General features: G+C 38.8%; 1 protein-coding gene across 1 annotated transcript in view; it reads left to right on the top strand.

Moving 5' to 3' along the window:
* Positions 1 to 18436, top strand: part of KCNQ3 (potassium voltage-gated channel subfamily Q member 3) — a 193791-nt gene extending 175355 nt beyond the window's left edge. The window contains 6 exon segments of the mRNA XM_030971456.1: positions 3928 to 4115; positions 5181 to 5283; positions 7606 to 7737; positions 9510 to 9608; positions 11300 to 11384; positions 12237 to 18436. Coding sequence (XP_030827316.1) covers positions 3928 to 4115; positions 5181 to 5283; positions 7606 to 7737; positions 9510 to 9608; positions 11300 to 11384; positions 12237 to 12974 — 1345 coding nt within the window. The 3' untranslated portion in view covers positions 12975 to 18436.
* Positions 18437 to 20044: the final 1608 nt, after the last annotated feature.

Genomic DNA, 20044 nt, shown 5'->3' with positions numbered 1-20044 from the left:
CCTAAACTGACTCATCAGCAGGGATAGCTGCAAAACTCTGAAAAGAAAATCTGGAAATGCTTTCAGTTTGTATTATCTACCTTCAGTCCCACCACACTGAAAAAAACACCAAAAAAACCCACCCCCAAAATGAGCATGCCAACATACGCGGAGGAAAATGTCACTGCAAATAAGTAGGGTTTTGTGCTGAATGCAGAGGAACTTTTTGTTCTGATTTTATCTATGAGAGGATACAAAATCTTGTTCAGCCCAGTCTTGCATAGCTCTATGACAAATTTATGCATATCTTGCTTATATTGCTGTCCTATACATATAAAATGGCACTAGATTAATGTTTAGACACTTCACATCATCTACTGACTCTTTTCCTTCTGGTCTGATCCCTACAGGTCCTCTCCTCACCTTATGCCTCCATTTTTTCTGGTATGCAAGGCAGTTATCACAGGAGTTTTAAGGGGCAAACTTTGGGACAGCTGGATATGTATTTTGAAGAACTAAGCAAGTTTCTGGAGAGGGAGTTAGAGACCACATGTAATGACAGCTATATTATTTTAATGTAGTACTACAGACCTTTTTGTAAACAACAGCAGTCTTTTGCCTCACCTATTATTCTGCTTCTTTGCCTTTCAGGTTCTGTTCCTTAAACATATTTTTCTCTTGAGAGTTTCTCTGTAGTGTTACTAACTCAGATCTTGTGACACGTTGCTCGAAGCCAGTGTGTAGTATGTGACCACTTGACTCTTCTTTTCATTTGAGATCCATTTATCAATCAATCTTCTATTGTCAGTGACCTGTAATCCTCCCGCCTGGTGAAAGCTGATCTCCACAACAAGCCTGTTGCACAATTTTTTCAGACCCAGAAACAAACTTTGTCATTTTATTATCACAGAACAGAGCTCCTCCTCCTAAAACTGCTTTGGTTTCTCCTTTCTTGTATCTTATCCCACAATCTTCTTCAGTCTGCACAGATCAACACCAGGACGTCCATGCCTCATTGCTCTTTTTTCTTTATATTAAAGAAATTCTCACTCTCACAAGCTTGTTCTCTCAAAAAGCTTCAGGCCCATCAGTTTATATTGCCTGGCTGACTCTGTTATCACTTAACTAGTTTTTGGTGCATTTCTTTGGATTAAAATTATTTTCAGTGATGTGCCATGATTCTATACTCTTATTGACCATACTTCTCAAAATTAATTCCTCCCTCAGACTTTGATTTATTAATGAGACACGAAAATTTATTTTCCCTACTTTACCTGCCCAAAAATCCCACATGCAAATAATTTTGTTGACTTTTACTTCCTCACCTTTATATTTCATGCCCTTTTCAAACTTGCTCATTAGTTTTCTTCTCCTGTATATATTTGCCCTATATAGCTGAGTGCTTGAAGAATCCAAATTTCACAGAGAATTGAAATATCTGTCTTGTAAAGCAGTACTGCTCTCAAACATGGTTAAACAGAGAAGGGAAAGTGATGCAGAAAAGAGGGTGCAGGATCTCCCTAAGTTAGTAGAGCACAAATCACTTGCTGGGACTCTGCACTCACCATCACTCCAGTGTTGGCAGAACCTTGGTGGGCAAAGCAGATCAAGATTCCATCCCAAAAGCAAGAACTATGGAAATAATTTTTAAAGCTATTTTATATTTTAAATTACATTAAAATATTTTAAAGCCATTTTACATTTTAAATAATTTTTAGTTTTTTAAGAGTTCTTAAGCTCAAATGTGAGATTTTCCAAAATGTATTTTGTCACAAATATCAACAAGCACCATCTTTTTCTACAATTTTACTCCATACATTTGTCTGCACTTTGTGCATCTTTCTCCCATGCCATGAATTCTTCAGGAAATGACATTAGAGCAAAGTCTGAGTAATACAGATATGATTCATTTAGACTGTTCTAATTCTTCACTCAAATCCATGCTCTTATCTCCTGGAAATGCTGATATATCAGGACTAAATCTGTGTCTCTGTACCCAACTCCTCCTTAGTTGCCACTTGAGTACTCACATACACACGTGCTCTTCATCCATGCCATGATAGGGCAAGTGTCTGGACTTCCTAGGCTGCAGAAATTACATTCACAAGTATTTTCATATCAAAAGAAATATCAGAAGGGTTGGGAAAACTTCCTACACCCAAAGGTTTAGTGCTTGCAACTTTTCTGATAGAGCATCCCATATTTCATTACTCCCTGGGTCAAAGATATATTAATCAGAAACAGACAGTAGAGATGAGAACCCCAGTAATTCATGCAAAAAAACTCAAAAAAACCAAAAACAGCACAAAAACTTGAAACAGCTGTGATGCTCAATGCTCAGATAACACCCGTTGTGGTGGGATATTGCAACAGAAAGAGCTCTGAGATAGAAATGTGAAATCTTTCTTTCACACTTGCAAGGTCTGCACACACATCTGCATCCTTGGCCATGATGTCCTTGCACAGTGGACCCTCCCCACGCTTGCCTCTCCTGCCAGCAGGTTTAGTGGCTGCAGCTGAGCAATGATGCCTCACCTGTTAACTCCTCCTGGTAACCATGGCTGTTGATCCTTCAGCTCTGCTCTCATCTGGCTCTCAGAAACCTGCCAGCTATAACAGCCTCTTCCCTCCCCTCACTCAACTTACTTGATCTTGTGTCCCACACAGAACTGCCTCTTGCTCATGTGTACACAATTCACCTCTCCCTAGAGCTGTCCCAGGAATGTGTTAAAAAGCTTTCTTCCCATGGCTTAGCCCTGGTTTTCTTTTTTTTTTTTTTTGTTTTGTTTTGTTTTTTGTTTTTGTTTTTGTTTGTTTGTTTGGGTTTTTAACAAATGTGCAATTAACAAATACTTGAGCAGCAAAGTGAACTAGCAAATCAAATATTTATACCATCCATCACCTACAAAGTCTTCAGAACAAATATAAGCTGATAAACTACCTATTCCTGTTGCTGTTTTAGTGGTATTAGTGATTACCTTTAAGATCATTAGTCATCAGGCTGTCAGGAGGGTTAGTGGTGCTGGTAAAATGGCAGATAGATGAAATTCTGTCTTTGTGTTGCCACTGAAGGACAAATGTATTTGGACAGTAAATCTCTAAGAGGACAGACAGTACAAGGAACCATCAGAGGAATAAAATTTGTCACTTCACTACAACTCCTGTAGGTCATGGTGGAGAGAAAACAGGGTATCCTCCCTACCATGTCCCTAATCAGTGCTTGGCAAAGCCTTCCCAGAGTTTTGCTGGTGATTTATCTGGTTCACAGCACATCTGACTTTATTTTATTCCTTAAAGTTGAGGAATAAAATAAGAGAGTTGAAGTTGTTATCTCTTTGGGTAAGAGATGGCTCTGAGGAGACTTTAGAGCACCTTCTAGTACCTAAAGGGAGACTGCAAGAAAACAGGAGAAGTGCTTTTAACCAAGGTGTGTAGTGACAGGATGAAGAGGAATGGCCTCAAGCTGAAAGAGCGCAGGTTTAGATTAGACATTAGGACGAAATTCCCCACTGGAACCACTGGAACAGGTTGCCCAGAGATGTTGTGGATCCTTGGAAGTGTTTTAAAGCCAAGAAGAAAGGGGCTCTGAGCAACTTGGTCTAGTGAATGGCATCCCTGCCCATGGCAGTAGTGTTGTTTTATGTCTTTATGATAAAACTACTGCTTCAGGTGTGCTACATGAGCTGAAGCACTGTGACGCCTTGCATGGAGAGGATAGCATGACCCTCTGGTAACATTTTCAATATTGATACCAAAAAATGCTCATAAAAAGCAGTTAATTATCTGTGGACCTTAACTATTGCTTACAGAGGCATTGATAATTATGGTAGCCCCAGCAGTGTCCTTGTATACAAAACAATTATTTAGCCCATTATATACTTAAAGCATCATGAAAACAAGTTAATAGTGTACAAAGGAGGAAAATGATTACTTTTGCTTATTTTGTAGCCAAAAGCTGGGTCTCTTGGATCGGGTTCGTGGTACCAATACTAAAGGAAAGCTATTTACCCCTCTGAATGTAGATGCCATTGAAGAAAGTCCTTCAAAAGAGCCTAAGAATGTTGTCTTGAATAATAAGGAGCGTTTTCGCACTGCATTCCGAATGAAAGCATACGCTTTTTGGCAAAGCTCGGAAGGTAGCCCATCTGTGTTGATTTCTTTCTATGCATCCCCTGTTCTCCTCATTTTACTTTGTTCTTCTGCATATTCTGTTGAAGGTTTGTGACTTTCTGGGACAAGCATATCTGGTACCTGGTTTTGTGTAGTACGTTTGGGGAAGCCCAAGAAAAAGAGTCCTGGAGTCCATGCAATATGGTGCTTGAAATCAAACACCAGCCCTTCTCAAAGCCAGCAATTGATATGGGATAAAGCCAGTGCTGGATTCAGCCTATTTGACCTGGAAAAAGTGGGCACACTGGGTAGTCAATCTGTATCCCCCAAAAAGCACACACCATCATGGCTTGGTTTATAAGCAAGGATGCTAAGCTGAGATAGCTCCCTCCTGGACTGCATTCAACCCTGCAACAGCCTGTGTGCAGGCATCTCAAGTATACCCTCACTGCCATCTCATTAAACCTCCTTTACAGAGTCAATGTCTTCTTCCCTCCCCCTCTCTCCCCAAGCCTGCTGCCCCTCAGAGGTTTCCATTGGGTCTCCATGAAACATTATAGGGCATTTTTCCTCTCAGCTTCCCTGAACACACATTTTCCTCTTCTTGCCCATAACATCCAAATGGTCTTTAAACAACAGTTTCCCCTTTCTTGTGTCAGCTGGCACCAGTGCATGCTGGACATGCTACCATGGATGTAGCCTGGGTGTCCACACCAGGAACTTGATTTTCTCCTTCATGAAGGTACATGAGCTCCAGGCAGTGCCAGTGAGAGGAGAACTTGGCCTGTGGCTTCTACAACCTGTTTTAGCCTTTCTGTAAAATAATTTGGGCAAAGATCTATTGGAAAGGAAGACAAGTTCCAAGTGTTTCAGAAATGCTGGAATCTGAGAGGAGATCCTTCAATAATGTGTCTTACAGATGTCCCAAAATAATTAAATCCCTTTCAAGACCTGACCAATGAAAGAGGCTGTAAGGGATATTTCTTTATTAAATTGCACTTACTTTATGTAGTTCTCTATCCAGCCAGACATCCTCCTAAATACTGTGTGGTGAGATGTTCGCACATCTGATTTTTTGACCTCCTTTGCAGATGCAGGAACAGGGGAACCCATGGCAGAAGACAGAGGTGACAGTAGTGATTTCCCTATGGAAGATATGATCCCCACATTCAAGACAGCCATCCGAGCTGTCAGGTAAATGTCTTTTTGAATGAAGATAGGAACTAACATTACCATGTTGCTACATGTTGATTCACTGTTTCTGTTATTACTTTTTTTAGATGCAAGAGATGAGATAATTCTAGTGTTTTCAAAAACATGAGACAGACCCTATTCAGTCTGTTGAAAGTATGCGGAAAAGAGAAAGTTTTCAGTAACATTTGTCATGTCATTTTGTGAGATACTCTACAATGTTTTTATTATAAAATAATATTTTGTACTGTTCCTTGTTAAAATGTTATATAAATGTATCTTTCTCAATTTATTGACTAATATTTATATGAAACTGGAACTTTTGCTTAACAAAAAACTCTGAGCTGACTCTTTATTCACAATTATATGAGTGTGCAACCTACTTTTCAGCTGTTATTTTTTAATACATGCTGAGGGCTCCATTTCAGCAGTTTTTGGCTTGTGACATGTGTCACCTCTATTTTCACATCACTAGAGATATTCCCTAGGATTAGAAAACTCCTAGTAAGCCTTGGTCATGTGTTTAGCACATCAAGCAAACAGAATTCATTCACTGATGCTCTGTTACTCCTCAATGCAGTACTTTTTACTTTCCTGCCTTGAAAAATGCCCCCATGGGAAAATACTCTGCTTTCATTGCAAATGCTGTTTATTCCAGAAGTTGTTAATTTTGGGGCCAGAGACTTACCACCTTCCAGGTGGAATACTGCAAGTCTGGAGTGTCTCAGATTTATCTTAGAAAAACTTCAGGGAAGATGGTAATAAAAATATAACCATATATTTATATGTATATAACCATGATATGTACTCCTGGTTCTTTTCAAATTGGGTGCAGGAGAATCAGTTTCTAAAAAATTCCAAGTTTTCTAAAGGCAGCTGAAAGCCAAGTGACACAGGCTTTGCTCATGTTACCCATGACTTCTTCCTTCCCATTGGAAGCTTCTTCATCCCTGTCCTCCACAGTTTTCCCTTTCTTTCCCTGATACCTGCTTGCTTTCAGACATGTTACTGTTACTTTTGAAAAACTCCTTCCCTATATCCTGTCCAAATCTAATTGATTCATGCAATTTCCATTTAAACTCAATCAGGAGCCAAGATTTTTTTTTCTTGTGTAGTGTACCCAGATCCTGAACATTAATTGAGAGTAATTCTTTCAGACAAAACCACTTAATGGATTTCAGGGTCATGATCAAGGAGATTTTAAATTAGAATTGCTAACATTGTGATCCCTATTTTTCCTTTAAGTCTTTGAATGTGTAGTTTTGCTGTTACCATACCTAATTTGGCAAAAATAGACCCAGGTATAATTTTGAAACCTTGAAATATTTATAAGCAACAGAGTTAAAGAATCAGCAGCCCTTAAAAAGTTGTAATAGAATTATCTTTGCTAAATAAAAGTTTATACAGACTTTAAAAACATTTAAAAACCCACCAACCCTAAATTTAAAAAGTTAGAATCTTAACAGATGACAGCAATATCCCAGTTCAAACTAACAAGTACCTGGAGACTTTACTGAGAAAGCAAACATCCGGAACCCAAGTCTAAACCAGATGAAGATAAAGATTTCATTGTTCAAATGAAATGTTTAAATCCTTCTATTTGTTTAATCTACCAAGATATATATATATATAATAATATATAATCAGAAAAGGATGAAAAATTAATGCCAGACATTTTTCAAGTGCTCTGGCCAGGAGTGTTTCTTGTCATAAGAATTCTGTTACTAATTACTAGCTCATTTTATAGCAACAGCAACAGTAAGAGCAATCATATTATTATCACAACAACCAGAACAGCAATAATGTGATACTGCTGTTTTCTTCAAGGACACTTCAGGCAGTTCTAAAAAGTTTTCCCCTCTTTACAACCTGAACTGCTGCTAACTTCTTAATTTCCACATCTATATCTAATTATCATTTCCTATCCAAAACTTTCCCAGGTGCAAAATTAAAACCAAGATGAAAATGATTCTGCATTGCATATACTATAAATTTGCTTTATAATAGACTGAAGCATAGAAGAAGCAGCTTGAACTTCACAGCTTCAAAATCTCCTGTGACTTGTTCAGATTTTAGCTCCAACTGTCATTCTGAAGCTTTAAATCATTTTTAAGATTATTAATTATGCAAAGCCAACTAGTATAAATTTTCAAATATAGCATGATGTTATAGATTCTTGGTTTATATTTAATTGCCTTATTTAGAAATAACCACACTCAATTTACACTCAAACACTCAGCAAATTCATCCATATTTTGAAAAAACTGGAAATTTTCGTCATGGAATTTATATAAGAAATTAATTTTTTTTCTGTTCATTATGCAGAATACTACAGTTTCGTCTCTATAAAAAAAAATTCAAAGAGACTTTGAGGCCTTATGATGTAAAGGATGTGATAGAGCAATACTCAGCAGGGCATCTTGATATGCTTTCCAGAATAAAGTACCTTCAGGCAAGGTAAGAATCTTCTGGTAAATGGGAGAAATGTATAGCTTTGCTGGCAAAATGAAAACATTGGCCTATCTGTGTACAAGGCCACCCAGAAGCCACACCTTTGCATGATGTAGCTGCTCCATGAGAAAACCTTTTCCCAAAAACAAAAGGCAGATGAGAGCTAGCAGGGATAACTGCAGGGAGAGACCACTGGCTCAGATATAGAACAAGAACATCAAAGTTTAAAAATCCTGTGAATTTAAATTTCTCTCCTCTCCCCATTTTACAGATGATAAATAAAAGCAATAGTTGCTCTCCATGAACTTTTCTTTGGGCTGGATTCTCTGATGATGTGCGCTGTGAAACATCCCATAAAAGTGCCAAAATACATCAGCACAGAAGGTTTCACTCAGGTGTAATTGACCTATCTGAAAAAAAGTTGGAATTTCAGGCCTCTATAATTGTTCGGGTGCAATCTGCATCCACAGCTTTTTCCTCTCAGAAGAGGTTCATTGCAATGTAATTTTGAGGCACATCTACAAAACTTTGTGCTTTTCATCCCCTCATCCATGAGCCCAGGTCAGAGCTTGGGACTGGAAATCCATGTGGGCCTGAGTACACGTGTCCAGATGTGTGTCCAGGTGTTCAGATGTGTGTGCAGATGTGTGTGCAGATGTGTGCAGCTGTCTGTGCTCAGTCTCTGCACAGCACATTCCCTGAGGCGCTCAGTGACTCTGAACATCAAAATGCCACACAATCACCTTCATTTCTCTCCCAATAATGGGCTGAGGGAGTGCAACTCTTGCTGCACGTTTGGGCCTTGTCTGGACCCTCCTTGGCTTTGAAAGGCTGCTCGGATCTTTCTGCTGAGCTTTGTAATTTCTTATTTCAAAGGGATTTTCCATGCACTGGGCAATCTCTTTTTCAAGCATTTAGCATGTCTGTCAGCAATGCCTGGGGATTCAAGCCAATATCTAGCTAGCTTTGTGAGGCTTGCCTGGAGCTTTTTCAAGTTCCATTTTCAAAACTCTATGGGGCACTGTGAAACCATGCAAGGTATCTGCATGGATTGTCCAGTAATACAGATAACTGGTCTGTGGACTAGTGCTGATTGATATGTGGCCATTTTGGGGGTGAACTGAATAACACAGACTAACTTGCACCTGAGCAGTTGGAAATGACAAATGAAAGAGTATTTGATATAGTAAAAGAGTACAATTACAAGTGTTGGAGCATTCCAAACAATCTTTCTCCTTTTGTGCCAAATAAAAAATCGAGTAGACTCCTTATGCAACTTCATTTAACGTTATGTTTTTCAAGCCAACAGAATAATTACTAAAGACTAAAATATTGGTGACAATTAGAAACAATAACTGACAGAATGTTATATGTTTGTTAGGAATGTCAGCAATTCCACCTTTTGCCAAGTTCTGATTTTCGTTACCCTGCACAAAATCTGATGGGTCTCCTGACATTTTTAAGAGCAGCTGCTATTGGATATTTTTTGACAATCATGCTGTTTGGCTCCTTTGAAGGAAAAGAAGTTGTGTTTCAGATGTTGAAGTTTGGAAACAGTGAGCTAGAGCATTACTTAATTACTATTAAATTACCAGGTGATTGCAATTCAGTGCATTGATTGTGACCCAAAAGAGAGCAGACACATCATGAGCATCAATATATTACCAAATCAACATGTGCTTCCTTTTTGAATCTTTGCTTCAGAGATGCACAGCATATTCTGTCATGTGTTAACATTTGGAGATGGACTTACACAGTTGCACTTTTCTTTTTTTCAGAATAGATATGATTTTTACACCTGGACCTCCATCTACTCCCAAGCATAAGAAATCCCAAAAGGGAGGAGCTTTTTCTTACCCTTCACAACAGTCTCCCAGGTGAATTCTTTTATACCTAGTATTTAGCACAGCCCAACACAGAAATAAAAAGTTAATTCCTTCCAATAAGCATGATTTTTGTTCATCCATTCTTAAAGTAATGATACTGAGGGGATATGTTGCTATGAGATACATGTGGATAAACATAGAGACAGAAAGTCACTAAGAGCAATATGTGATGGAAATCTAAACAATGGCTTCTTAATTGTCCAGCTCAGCTTCTCCACAGTTTGAAAATATGGTTTTAAATTAAATGCATGCATTTGATTGCTGATGTGCTAATTTTCTAACATTTAACTTGTAAACCCACTTAAAAGCTCAATAAAAATGACTAATAGTTTGAAAGTAAATTAGCTCTCTTCCTGAAGTGCCCACCAAATGGCAAGCAGAGATTTTTATGCTGCAGCTTTTAAATTAGTGATTGGTGAGAGATACGTAAAACAAATTGAAATAACAGATTTCTGGGCATGAAAGTTGCACCATATTATTGTATTGCTGCATTCCACATAGAAAAAAATTAATAATAAATGACATTTTTTCTGTTGTTTACAACTATCAATCTGTCAATAAATATCCATCAAGAACCACACAAGACCATCAACAATCTGTCCCCAAAGCTGTTGTGGTTGCTCAGAACAAAAGCAATCTTACAGAAAATAAATTATCCCACACAGGAAAAAATATGAAACCACATAAATGTGAAGACAGAGACCTAGGTATATGGAAGAGGCAGTGATCATTTGGGGAGGAAAGCAGATTGCAAAACCTGCGTAAGCCCATATCACCAGTAACCCAGTGTGGAAAATCTGACATGTTTTAGGTATAGATTTTGCTCTAGTACAATTTACTCACAGCTATATTTTGGATTTTGTCAGGAAAGAGAAGAACTGGCCATGTTAAAAGTCTTAGAGTATATTTGTTCCAAATCATGTTAAAGAGCAAGTGCTCAGAAATTGTTTTTCTAGACTTAGGCTTAGGTTATGGGAAGATATTGATTCCTTTGACATCAGTTTGGAAACTGTTTGATAAAGGTTTAACTTGATCATGAGAATCCAAGATCCCATGAAGTTATAAATCAAGCTTTTTGTTAGAGATCATCTTCTTACCTAATAAACTTGGTCCATCTGATTGACAGGCAAGAGAAAATTGCATGGATGAAAACCTATTCTGGAATCAGCTTTAAATCTCCAGACCAGACTGTCTCTTTTCAGCATTTCCAATCTCTGACACTTACTATTTGATATCATGAAATTGAGAAAAAAAACCACACTCATCCTTGAAACTCAGATTCAGTCTCCAAAGACACTAATTATAAAGTATTAGATTTAAAAACACATGGCCATCTGTAGACGCACTAACTGCACTATCTCAATAATTTTCACAAACCTGAAATTATTCCAACAAGCTGGAGATTAATTTTAATTTTCTTTTGAACTTCTGGTGCTTTTAAGTCTTTATTTTAAACTTGAAAAACAAAAATGTAAAAAAATTAAAAATCAAGATTATATTTTTTAGGAATGCATTGACATCCCATAGAATAGACTTTCACTCCTGTTTGTATAAACAGCTAAAAGGGCTCCAAGGATCTATATGAATAAATCAACAAGATGGCTATTCTGTTTTCTGATATAAATTGCTAATTGTGATGCAAAGAAATATTGAACACTAATAGAGTTATTAATTCTTTGCAGAAATGAACCATATGTAGCCAAAGCATCTACAGCTGATACTGAAGACCAAAGTATGATGGGAAAATTTGTTAAAGTTGAGAGGCAGGTAAATAATTCATGACAATGACAGAGGCTGAGGTGCTTGTTCAGAAATTATAGAGCTGATATAAATTGTGCATGACTCTGGCTGACCCAGACAGAATTGTGCTGCTGGTGGTGAAGACTCACAGAGATTTTCTTTTAATCATCACAAAACTATGTTGCTAGTTTTTCACGAAAGAATTTGCTTACCTGGGAAGTGTGCCCTTAGAAACTTTCTGAATCAATGTCACTGTGTATGGTACAAGATCCCAACCACAATATTGAATTACTTTTTAATTCCTGTAGATTTAATACTTGTCACGTCTGGTGTTTGGTGTGAGGAAGGCCTTTTCCTGCAGGGTCTGGACTCAAAATGATTGTCCACTCTTGGGCCCTGTCCAAAAGAGAAAGGAAATTACTCCTGATATGTAACCCTGATGTTGTGGGACTATTAGGTGGCATTAGGTTATAGGTTGGACTCAATGATCTCAGAGGTCTTTTCCAGCCTAGATGATTCTGTGATTATCAGTTAGAGAACAGGTCTGTATGCAGAGGTAATTCCATATATTGTATTTTGGTAACAGCTATTTACCACTATTAGGACTTTGTCATAACATTATAGAGAGTACAGTTGGATACTGTATTGATAAATATCCAGCAAGACTAGTAATTTTTTTGGCACAGTTCAAAGGGATGGGTCTTCTTATTCTGAGGCAGTTAGAGGATCAGCTGTCATCCATTTCAGCCCAGCTTTGAGGGAAGGTCACGGTTATCCTATGAACCTACATGACCAATAAACATGGCAGCACACCATGGAATCATGGACTGTTTTTGAACAACTGACTTGAAGCAATATTATGACATTGGTATTTTTCAGGTAAATGACATGGGGAAGAAACTGGATTTTCTTGTTGATATGCATATGCATCACATGGAACAGCTGCAGATACAAGTTGCTGAGATAAGTCCATTGAAAGAAACCGCTTCTCCTGCAAGGGAGAAGAGAGAAGAAAACAAATATTCTGAATTAAAAACAATAATATATAAATACACTGAGCAGTGTTCTCGTGAAACTCCTTACAACTTCCAGCAGGTTCCAGTCAACAAAGTCAGCCCCTACGGTTTCTCAGCACGGGGTCACATGGCTCACTCACAACCTTTATCAATAAGTGGGCAAAACTCTGGCAGACTGCAAGCCACACCTTCCTCAACTTCATATGCAGAGAGGCCAACAGTTCTGCCTATATTCACATTAATGGACTCCCAGGTTAGCTACCACTCCCACGGGGACCTTCAAAGCCCTTACTCAGACAAGGTGTCCCCGAGGCAGAGAAGGAGCCTCACGAGAGACAGTGACACCCCATTGTCCCTTCTCTCCGTCAACCACGAGGAGCTGGAGCGCTCCCCGAGCGGTTTCAGCATCTCCCAGGAGAAGGACGACTTCCCCTTTGGCCCCAGCGGGGGCTCGGCATGGATGAGGGAGAAACGCTACCTGGCAGAGGGGGAGACAGACACAGACACAGACCCCTTCACACCGAGTGGCTCCATGCCTCTGTCCTCCACAGGAGATGGGATTTCAGACTCAATATGGACCCCGTCAAACAAGCCAGTTTAAAAGTGCGTGTGGGGGCAGTCACTGGCTGACTTCTCCTTGTAATGTAAGCATACTTTGTATATCTCACTTACTCTACACCCAAAGCTTACTAGTTCAAAACACCAATGGCTGCATAAGATGCATGTGATATTAGTGGTAGTCATTCTGCACCATTTCATACAATTTACTGATGCAGTTTTTTTCATGCTACCAAAACTAAGGAGCTTAGTTTTGAGCATGGTTTGCATGACTTTGCCCTATATAAATGGTACAGCTGATTTCTTCCATGGTACATATCTATCTGGTACTCTTCAATACAACAATGGTGAACTGATAACAGACAAGATACAGTGGTCCTTGCTACATTTTGTAAACAGAGCAGCAAAATAAAAAGATTTTTCAGGAACTATATCCCTTTGTGGAAACATAACGTCTAAGTCATTTTCCATTATAAGCAAATCAATCTCTAATCAACCAAGCAAGTCAACCAAGCAAATCAATCTCTAATCAACCAAAAGCAGGGGAAAAGCTGAGTTAAACTATGACCTTATTGAAATGTTTTTGTGAAATAAATGTTTCTCATGTGATCTCCTATAATTACTCCTGAAAACAATGTTGAAATGAAATTAAGGGTAGGATTTTAAATCATCCAAGCCACCTCCTGGGATTGATGATAGATATTTATTTATTGTAAAATGTAAATAGAAATCCCTCAAAATACTTTGAAAATCTTCACTAATGCTTATAAAATTGCTCAAAGTAGGATTATAATGCTTTTTTTAAGAAAATCTTTTGCTAAGTCTATTTGCTACTTATGGGGCCAAATTTTCTTTGTTACAAAAATAAGGTTGTTCACTGTAGAGAACTCCAGGTTTATACACTCCACTATTCTATTGACTTAGGTGCTGCTAAGTAAGAAGCATAATGTAACTCAGCCTCAGTTTCCCAATCTGTTAATTGGGAGTTACACTTCCACACATGCTCACAGGTTGAAAGGCTCAATTCTCTAATATTTGTCAAGTGCTTTGAGCTCCTCAAATGTGCAGAAAATTGCTATTCTCTTCCCTGCCAGTTCTATAGTGTGAGATGCTGCCAGGATCTGTTTCTCTCTGTTTACCTTTTCTCTTGGAAATGGAGTGCTCCAAATCCATGAATGTGTGCTATATTTAGGATGAATATATTAATAAATAATCACCATTTTTTTCATGTGTCCCTGAGCTACAGAGAGATAAGTATGCTCCCTGGGCCTCAGCCAAATATTTTTTAATGAAAATTGGAAATTATTGAGAAGGAGGAGACCAGGAACATCACTGGATCACTGGAAGGAAATGAATCAAACATCTCACCACTACAGTGGGAATGTAGTACCTATAAAGCTAGTGAAACTAGCTTTTCCAAATGCCCTGTACAGGTTTTACCTGGTGTCAGTCAATGTGTCCATGAAATAGCATCCATGTGATGTCCAGCTTGGTGGCTGTACACTCTTTACAGCTGGTGGGAAATAAAGGAGTACAGTGAGCAGAGGGTACAGCAACAAAGGCACACATCAAATTCAGGATGCGATTAATATCACCTTTAACTCAGTCATCTGCAACGTCCAAATGTCTACCAACTTCAAAGAGAGCAGAAGGTGACTTGCTTAGATGTCAGATGATCAGAGACCACACAATCAGTGTTAATTGTCTCGCCTCTCCGTGCAGCCTCTGCCATGGCTCATCCCCACATCATGTCCAGAACAATCCCTGTCACTCCACACAATGACTTCCCTACTGTGGCCAGGGCACTGACCAGCAAAAATGGCAGGATTTGACCCAAATAAGATGTTAGAAAAGGGATTTTCTGTAAAGACTTCTTGTATTACACTGCAGCTGCACAACTGAGCATCTTTGGCACATCCAGTCTGAGCCAAGAACACGTTACTGGGCTTTCCAGCACTTACTGGGAATTGCACAGCCCTGCATGGAAAGTGCTCCAATACTTTGTTGGGTTTTTCTGACCATAGTAAACTTTTTGTTAAATTCCTCAGCGCTGTTGACATTTCATAGCAGTCGTTCCATCCAGGGAATTTTGTTGTTTCCCAGATGTGGGCATTGCCTTCATCTTCACCGTTTGTTCTCTATTGGAAGAGACATCTAAAGGATTAGGATCTTCTTACTTTATCTGATTCTTCAGCTAAATCATGTTTCATCCTTCTGGGATGGATCTTCAGGAAGAACAAATTGCTGTTGTTAGTGGATTAAATACTGCAGAGCAGTTACAACCTTTGAAGACTGGGCTAAATCCATGGAGCTGTTCTGAAGCCACTAACGATGATGGTATGAGGCACAATTTTGGTAATTATTTAATTGACAAAATAGCATTGACTTGAAAGATAATCTGTGTTTGGCACAGTTTTGTGGCTAAGTTTACAAAGAATAAAACTAAATGACCAAATTGTAATTCGTTATAATTTGGCATATTGAGAATTCTTTGGCCCTTATGATTCTTGGAAATGCCTTCATGGTACCTGTTGCAGACTTTCTGAAATAGTAATAGATGTCTGTGGCAACTTGTGAGATTTAACCCTCGCATGACAAGAGAATGGAAAATGAAAAAATTATTTTTAACATTGCTACATTTCTGAAGTGTATGTAAGTATGTGCTAGACAAGCCTGCTTCAGTTTTCTTGGATATAAAGAAATCAGTTCTTCCTACTGATTTAATCTGAATTTTATCCTTCTTTAAATGCTTCCTAGACCTAAACAATCAAAATTCAAGGCAGCCAAAAAGCAGGTGCAGTCTGATCAATTTGTTTGTGACTGTCTTTGGCAGTGGCTATGCCATGCAGTTCCCTGTCCAATTCCCACTGAAATTCTTCAGTCCAGGTTTCTGTTCTTTTCCATGACAGGTCATATAAAAGGAACCTTTTCTCAGTATTAAACCTGTTTGAAAATCCATAAATAACCTCCTTACAAAGTTATGTTCTTTCCAAGAGAAAATCCAAGCAAGGGCAGAGACTTGGATGAATATTCACCTGCACACAGGGTATACAGCCCCAGAGAAAGGATTTGGGCTGCCCTGCACTCTGCATACTTAGCAGTTGAACTGTCTTGAAGCTAGTGTTTTCTCTTGCCTGCAATCACAATTTGCAAAATGCATATTTAAGGTGTCAGATCAGGTATCTGTAGCCACATCATTAAATACTTAATGATGCCAGATAAGATCTGCCTCTTCTTAAAAAGCACTGATGAGAAAGTCAGCAAGATTCTCTGCAGTAGACATCTGTGGGTCCTGTGAAGGAGATCCAAGAAATGAGACAGGCAGATCTAATTAGCTTATTTTAATATTTATTTTTCTTTCTTAACACTGAAATCTGTCACTGCTTTGTTCATAAGGGTGCTGTTCTTAGCAGCTCTCTGCCATTTACATCATCAGGGTTAAAAATCAGTTCTGCTGTCTGTGATGACAACAGATAGGTGTCAAGGTGTCACCAGCAAGGTGAGATCTGGAGACCATCCCAGATCTGGGATTTGCATACAAATTCATCAGACTCCAATCAGGGTGAGTCCAGGGAGTGCATCCACCCTGGAGCTGTGGTTCATGTGCCAGCCATAGGCACTGGACAAAGCAAAAAACCCACGTGTCATCCCAGTAACATTAAGAATGTCAAGACCTGTTTCCACATACAAGGAATTTCTATTCACAATTTCATTTGAGAAAGGCATCTGGGTCAATAATAGTCTTTATAATAGGAATTAGTTAGATTTATACCTTCTTCTGCATGATGTTTCAGTTAAAGAGTTATCAATTCTCCTTGGGTCAGACCTTTCTAGCATCTTGACTGACACTAGCACTTTGTTTGCATATATTTAACATTAAAAAGTATTAATGACTTTGATGACTCTCATCTCATTTCAGGCCTTGAAATTTTTTTTTGTAATTTGAAACTGTGGAACTTTTTTCTGCTCTCCTTGAAGTAAGATAGAAACCTTCTCACAGTGATGCACTGGGAGCAGGGCTGGGTTCTAATCTGCCATTATTTATAAATTTCCTTATGAAGGACAGCACTGATCTGGAGACATTTTTCTTGGCTACATTTTGAGAGTCATTTTCAGTCCCTAACAAATGCCAGATGTCTGGAAGTTTTCACAAAGGTGAATCTGTGTTTACATTGTGTGCCTCTCTTTGCAGCATTATTATCAATTAAGCTTCCTCATTTTAGATGCAAACTGGAACTATTTGATTAAGGCAAAAGTGAATGCTTTGTTAAGTATAAAGGTATGAAAAATGTGCTTTATGCTCTACTTGGAGAGTTGGCACTTTGAAAAAAAATCTAGTCAGGTAATGACTGTTGTCCTTGCCTTGGCTTTTCCCTGCCCTGAATTTATCACTCTGGTTTGTATCTAAATAAAAGGGAATTCAACCCATGGAGAGATTGATTAAAAAGTCCCTAAATTGTCCTTTGGCTATATTTGCTCTGTTTTTATCTTTAACATTGCTGCATTATTATGGTCCAGAGTGGAAATAGTTTAAAATTGTTCTGCTTCAAATGGTGGCCCATGAGTGCTGCAAACTAAAGCCCACCTGAACCCGGGGGTAGCAGGACCTTGTGGCCTTCAGGAGAGCACCAAGGTCCAACCAGTTTGCAAGATCACAGCCTAAAGCAATCAGAAAATGCAGAGTGAGGAGCACCCTCACCTCTGCTGGGAGCCCAGCTGCTGCAGAGGTGTCACATCTGCTTAGGCAGGAACTGAATCCATCCTGATTACTGCAGAGCCTGTGAGGAAAGAGCTGGGTCTGGATTCCCTGCACCCCACAGCCCCCATCACTGAGCTCTAGGTGTCTAAGAGCTGCAAACCTAAATCTCCTACAGCACCTCATGAGTTTGGTGGGATGTCACTTTTTCAGGGGCACAGCTGGATGTGAGTGCTCCATTTGAAGATTATTTTAAGAGGTGCAGAGGAAAAAGGGGCATTTTCAAGTGATTTTATCTGGGCACTCTGGGAATTAAGACCCTGGGTATCACTTTTCCTTCTGGTTTTTAGGCTGTAAGATTTGATCCTTCCCAATTCAGTTTTGAGTAGCTTCCCTCTGAAGTTAACTGAAGAAAAATAGTGAAAATGGGCTCCTATTTCCATCATGAAGAACACTGAGACTGAAGGTTACATAGCCAACTGCATTTTGTTTTCTAGTTATGGCATCTTATTATTACTAGTATTTGTGCCTTGCTCACTGAAATCTTCTCCATGCTACAAAGATGCTTTTCAGATTCTGGCTGACAAGGGAACACAACTTTTATACAAGTGGCCTTTAGTGCTCTTTATAATATTATTTATTGTAATTTTTAAACTGTATGTGTAATTTCTATTCTGGCACTGTCCAATATTTGAACAAATTTAATATGTTTATTTCAATATATTATGCAAACAATACTTCTTAACTGATTTTTTTATGTTCTGTCTTTAAAAACTGCACCACTTATTAATAAATAGAAATTTCAATTATGATGTGGTTGGATTTATTTTCATTTAAATCTTGATATCTTCACAAATATTCAAAGGATATATTGTCAAATGTATCCCCAGCAGAGACATTGGCAAAGATCCTTTTGACTTCATCTGGGCAGGACTAAACTCAGCTACGAGCAGGTTTCATGTGGCTTCCACAGCCAGCCCTGTCAACACACAGTAGATCCCATTATTTGTGACATCTCTTGATTTAGTGGCCATGTAATTTATATGGCTTTGAGAATATGTGAAGGGGGAAATGAAAAGTGGAAGAAATTGCATTCATATTAGAAACATAACGTGCTAAAATATGATGAAATTGCAAACAAAATATGGAGAGAACGCAGTAATGGTACAAGCATGATGAAAATATGCCCTGCAGGGAATTTGCTTGAATTCTGCCCCTGGTTCTGTTGCTGCATTTCTGTGTGGTTCTGTGTCTGAATGAGACAGGAAGAGAAACACGTGAAACATCAACTCTTCCCAAAAATTTAGCTGAACACTGAAAAGTATTTTAAGGCATTCATTGTGGCTTCAGTTTCATGGCTGTCACCAAGGAATGAGCTCTGCTGGACACTGGAAATACAACCTAAAAACCTTATAACCTAAGGTTTTTTAAAATTTTGTGGTAGGTAAAAAAATATTCAGCATTTATGCCATGTCTTATCCCACTTCTAAACCACTGTAAAGTGGGAATAATTAAAAGATCCTTTAGTACTGGAATATTAAGTTGTAGTGCTTTTGAGTCTATTTGTTTGTTTTAAATAATTCAATTTAAATAAAAGTAATAAGTAAAAAATAAATAGGGTGAATGTCAGGCTCTTACAACCAAGTTCTATTCTTTCCAAAGATTGACAGTTTGTGTTTTTCCAAACTAATACACCAGAGTGGTGGTTTCTGAACCTTTTGAGGTTCTGGGGTTTTTCAAGTGTCTCCACTTTTATAGTCAACTCTACCCTGCATTATCATCACTGCCTCAGCACTGAATGTCCCAGCCTGAGCTGAAGGGCTTGAGCTGAGCCCTGCAGGAGCCAGGCACAGCAATGGCATTTCCCTGAGCATTTCACAGACACAACAGGTGAACTCAGCTTTGGTTCATCTGCGCTGAAAGGGGTTGCATTAAAATTTTCCCTTGGCTGTCACCCAAATACCAAAACCTGACAAGTCACTGGATTTCAGTGAGGCATTAGGTCTGATCCTTTAAGAAGTGGACTCTGAAATGGGAAGAAGGTGTGATACCTATTCTCAGGCAAAGCCTTGCTTATATCCAGGGCTGCAGCCTGTTCTTACCTCTATATGGGACTTTGGGGATCCTATACAATTGTCCCCCACCTAAGCAGAATAAGACTTAGGGTCAGCAGTTTGGAAAGGGTAAAAATTGAAACAGTGTCAATCAAGACACAGTGTCAGGAGCGGAAGTTTCTCAGTGTACTCTTCTGTTTATTTGTAGGATGCTTTGATTTTCAAGACTCGCCAGGATAAAATGGTTGCTTGACAAACACAGAGCTTCCTCTTGGAACACAGAGAAGGGATGGAATCAGGAAAGCCAAGTCCCAAGGCAGAGAGCAGCAGAGGAGCTAGACATTATTTCAAGAAATTGCCCTC

The sequence above is a fragment of the Camarhynchus parvulus genome, chromosome 2 (genome assembly GCF_901933205.1).
Source record: "Camarhynchus parvulus chromosome 2, STF_HiC, whole genome shotgun sequence".
NCBI classification, from domain to species: Eukaryota; Metazoa; Chordata; class Aves; order Passeriformes; family Thraupidae; genus Camarhynchus; species Camarhynchus parvulus.
Note: the sequence above shows the minus strand (reverse complement) of the source record. Positions and strands in the feature narration are given on the sequence as shown.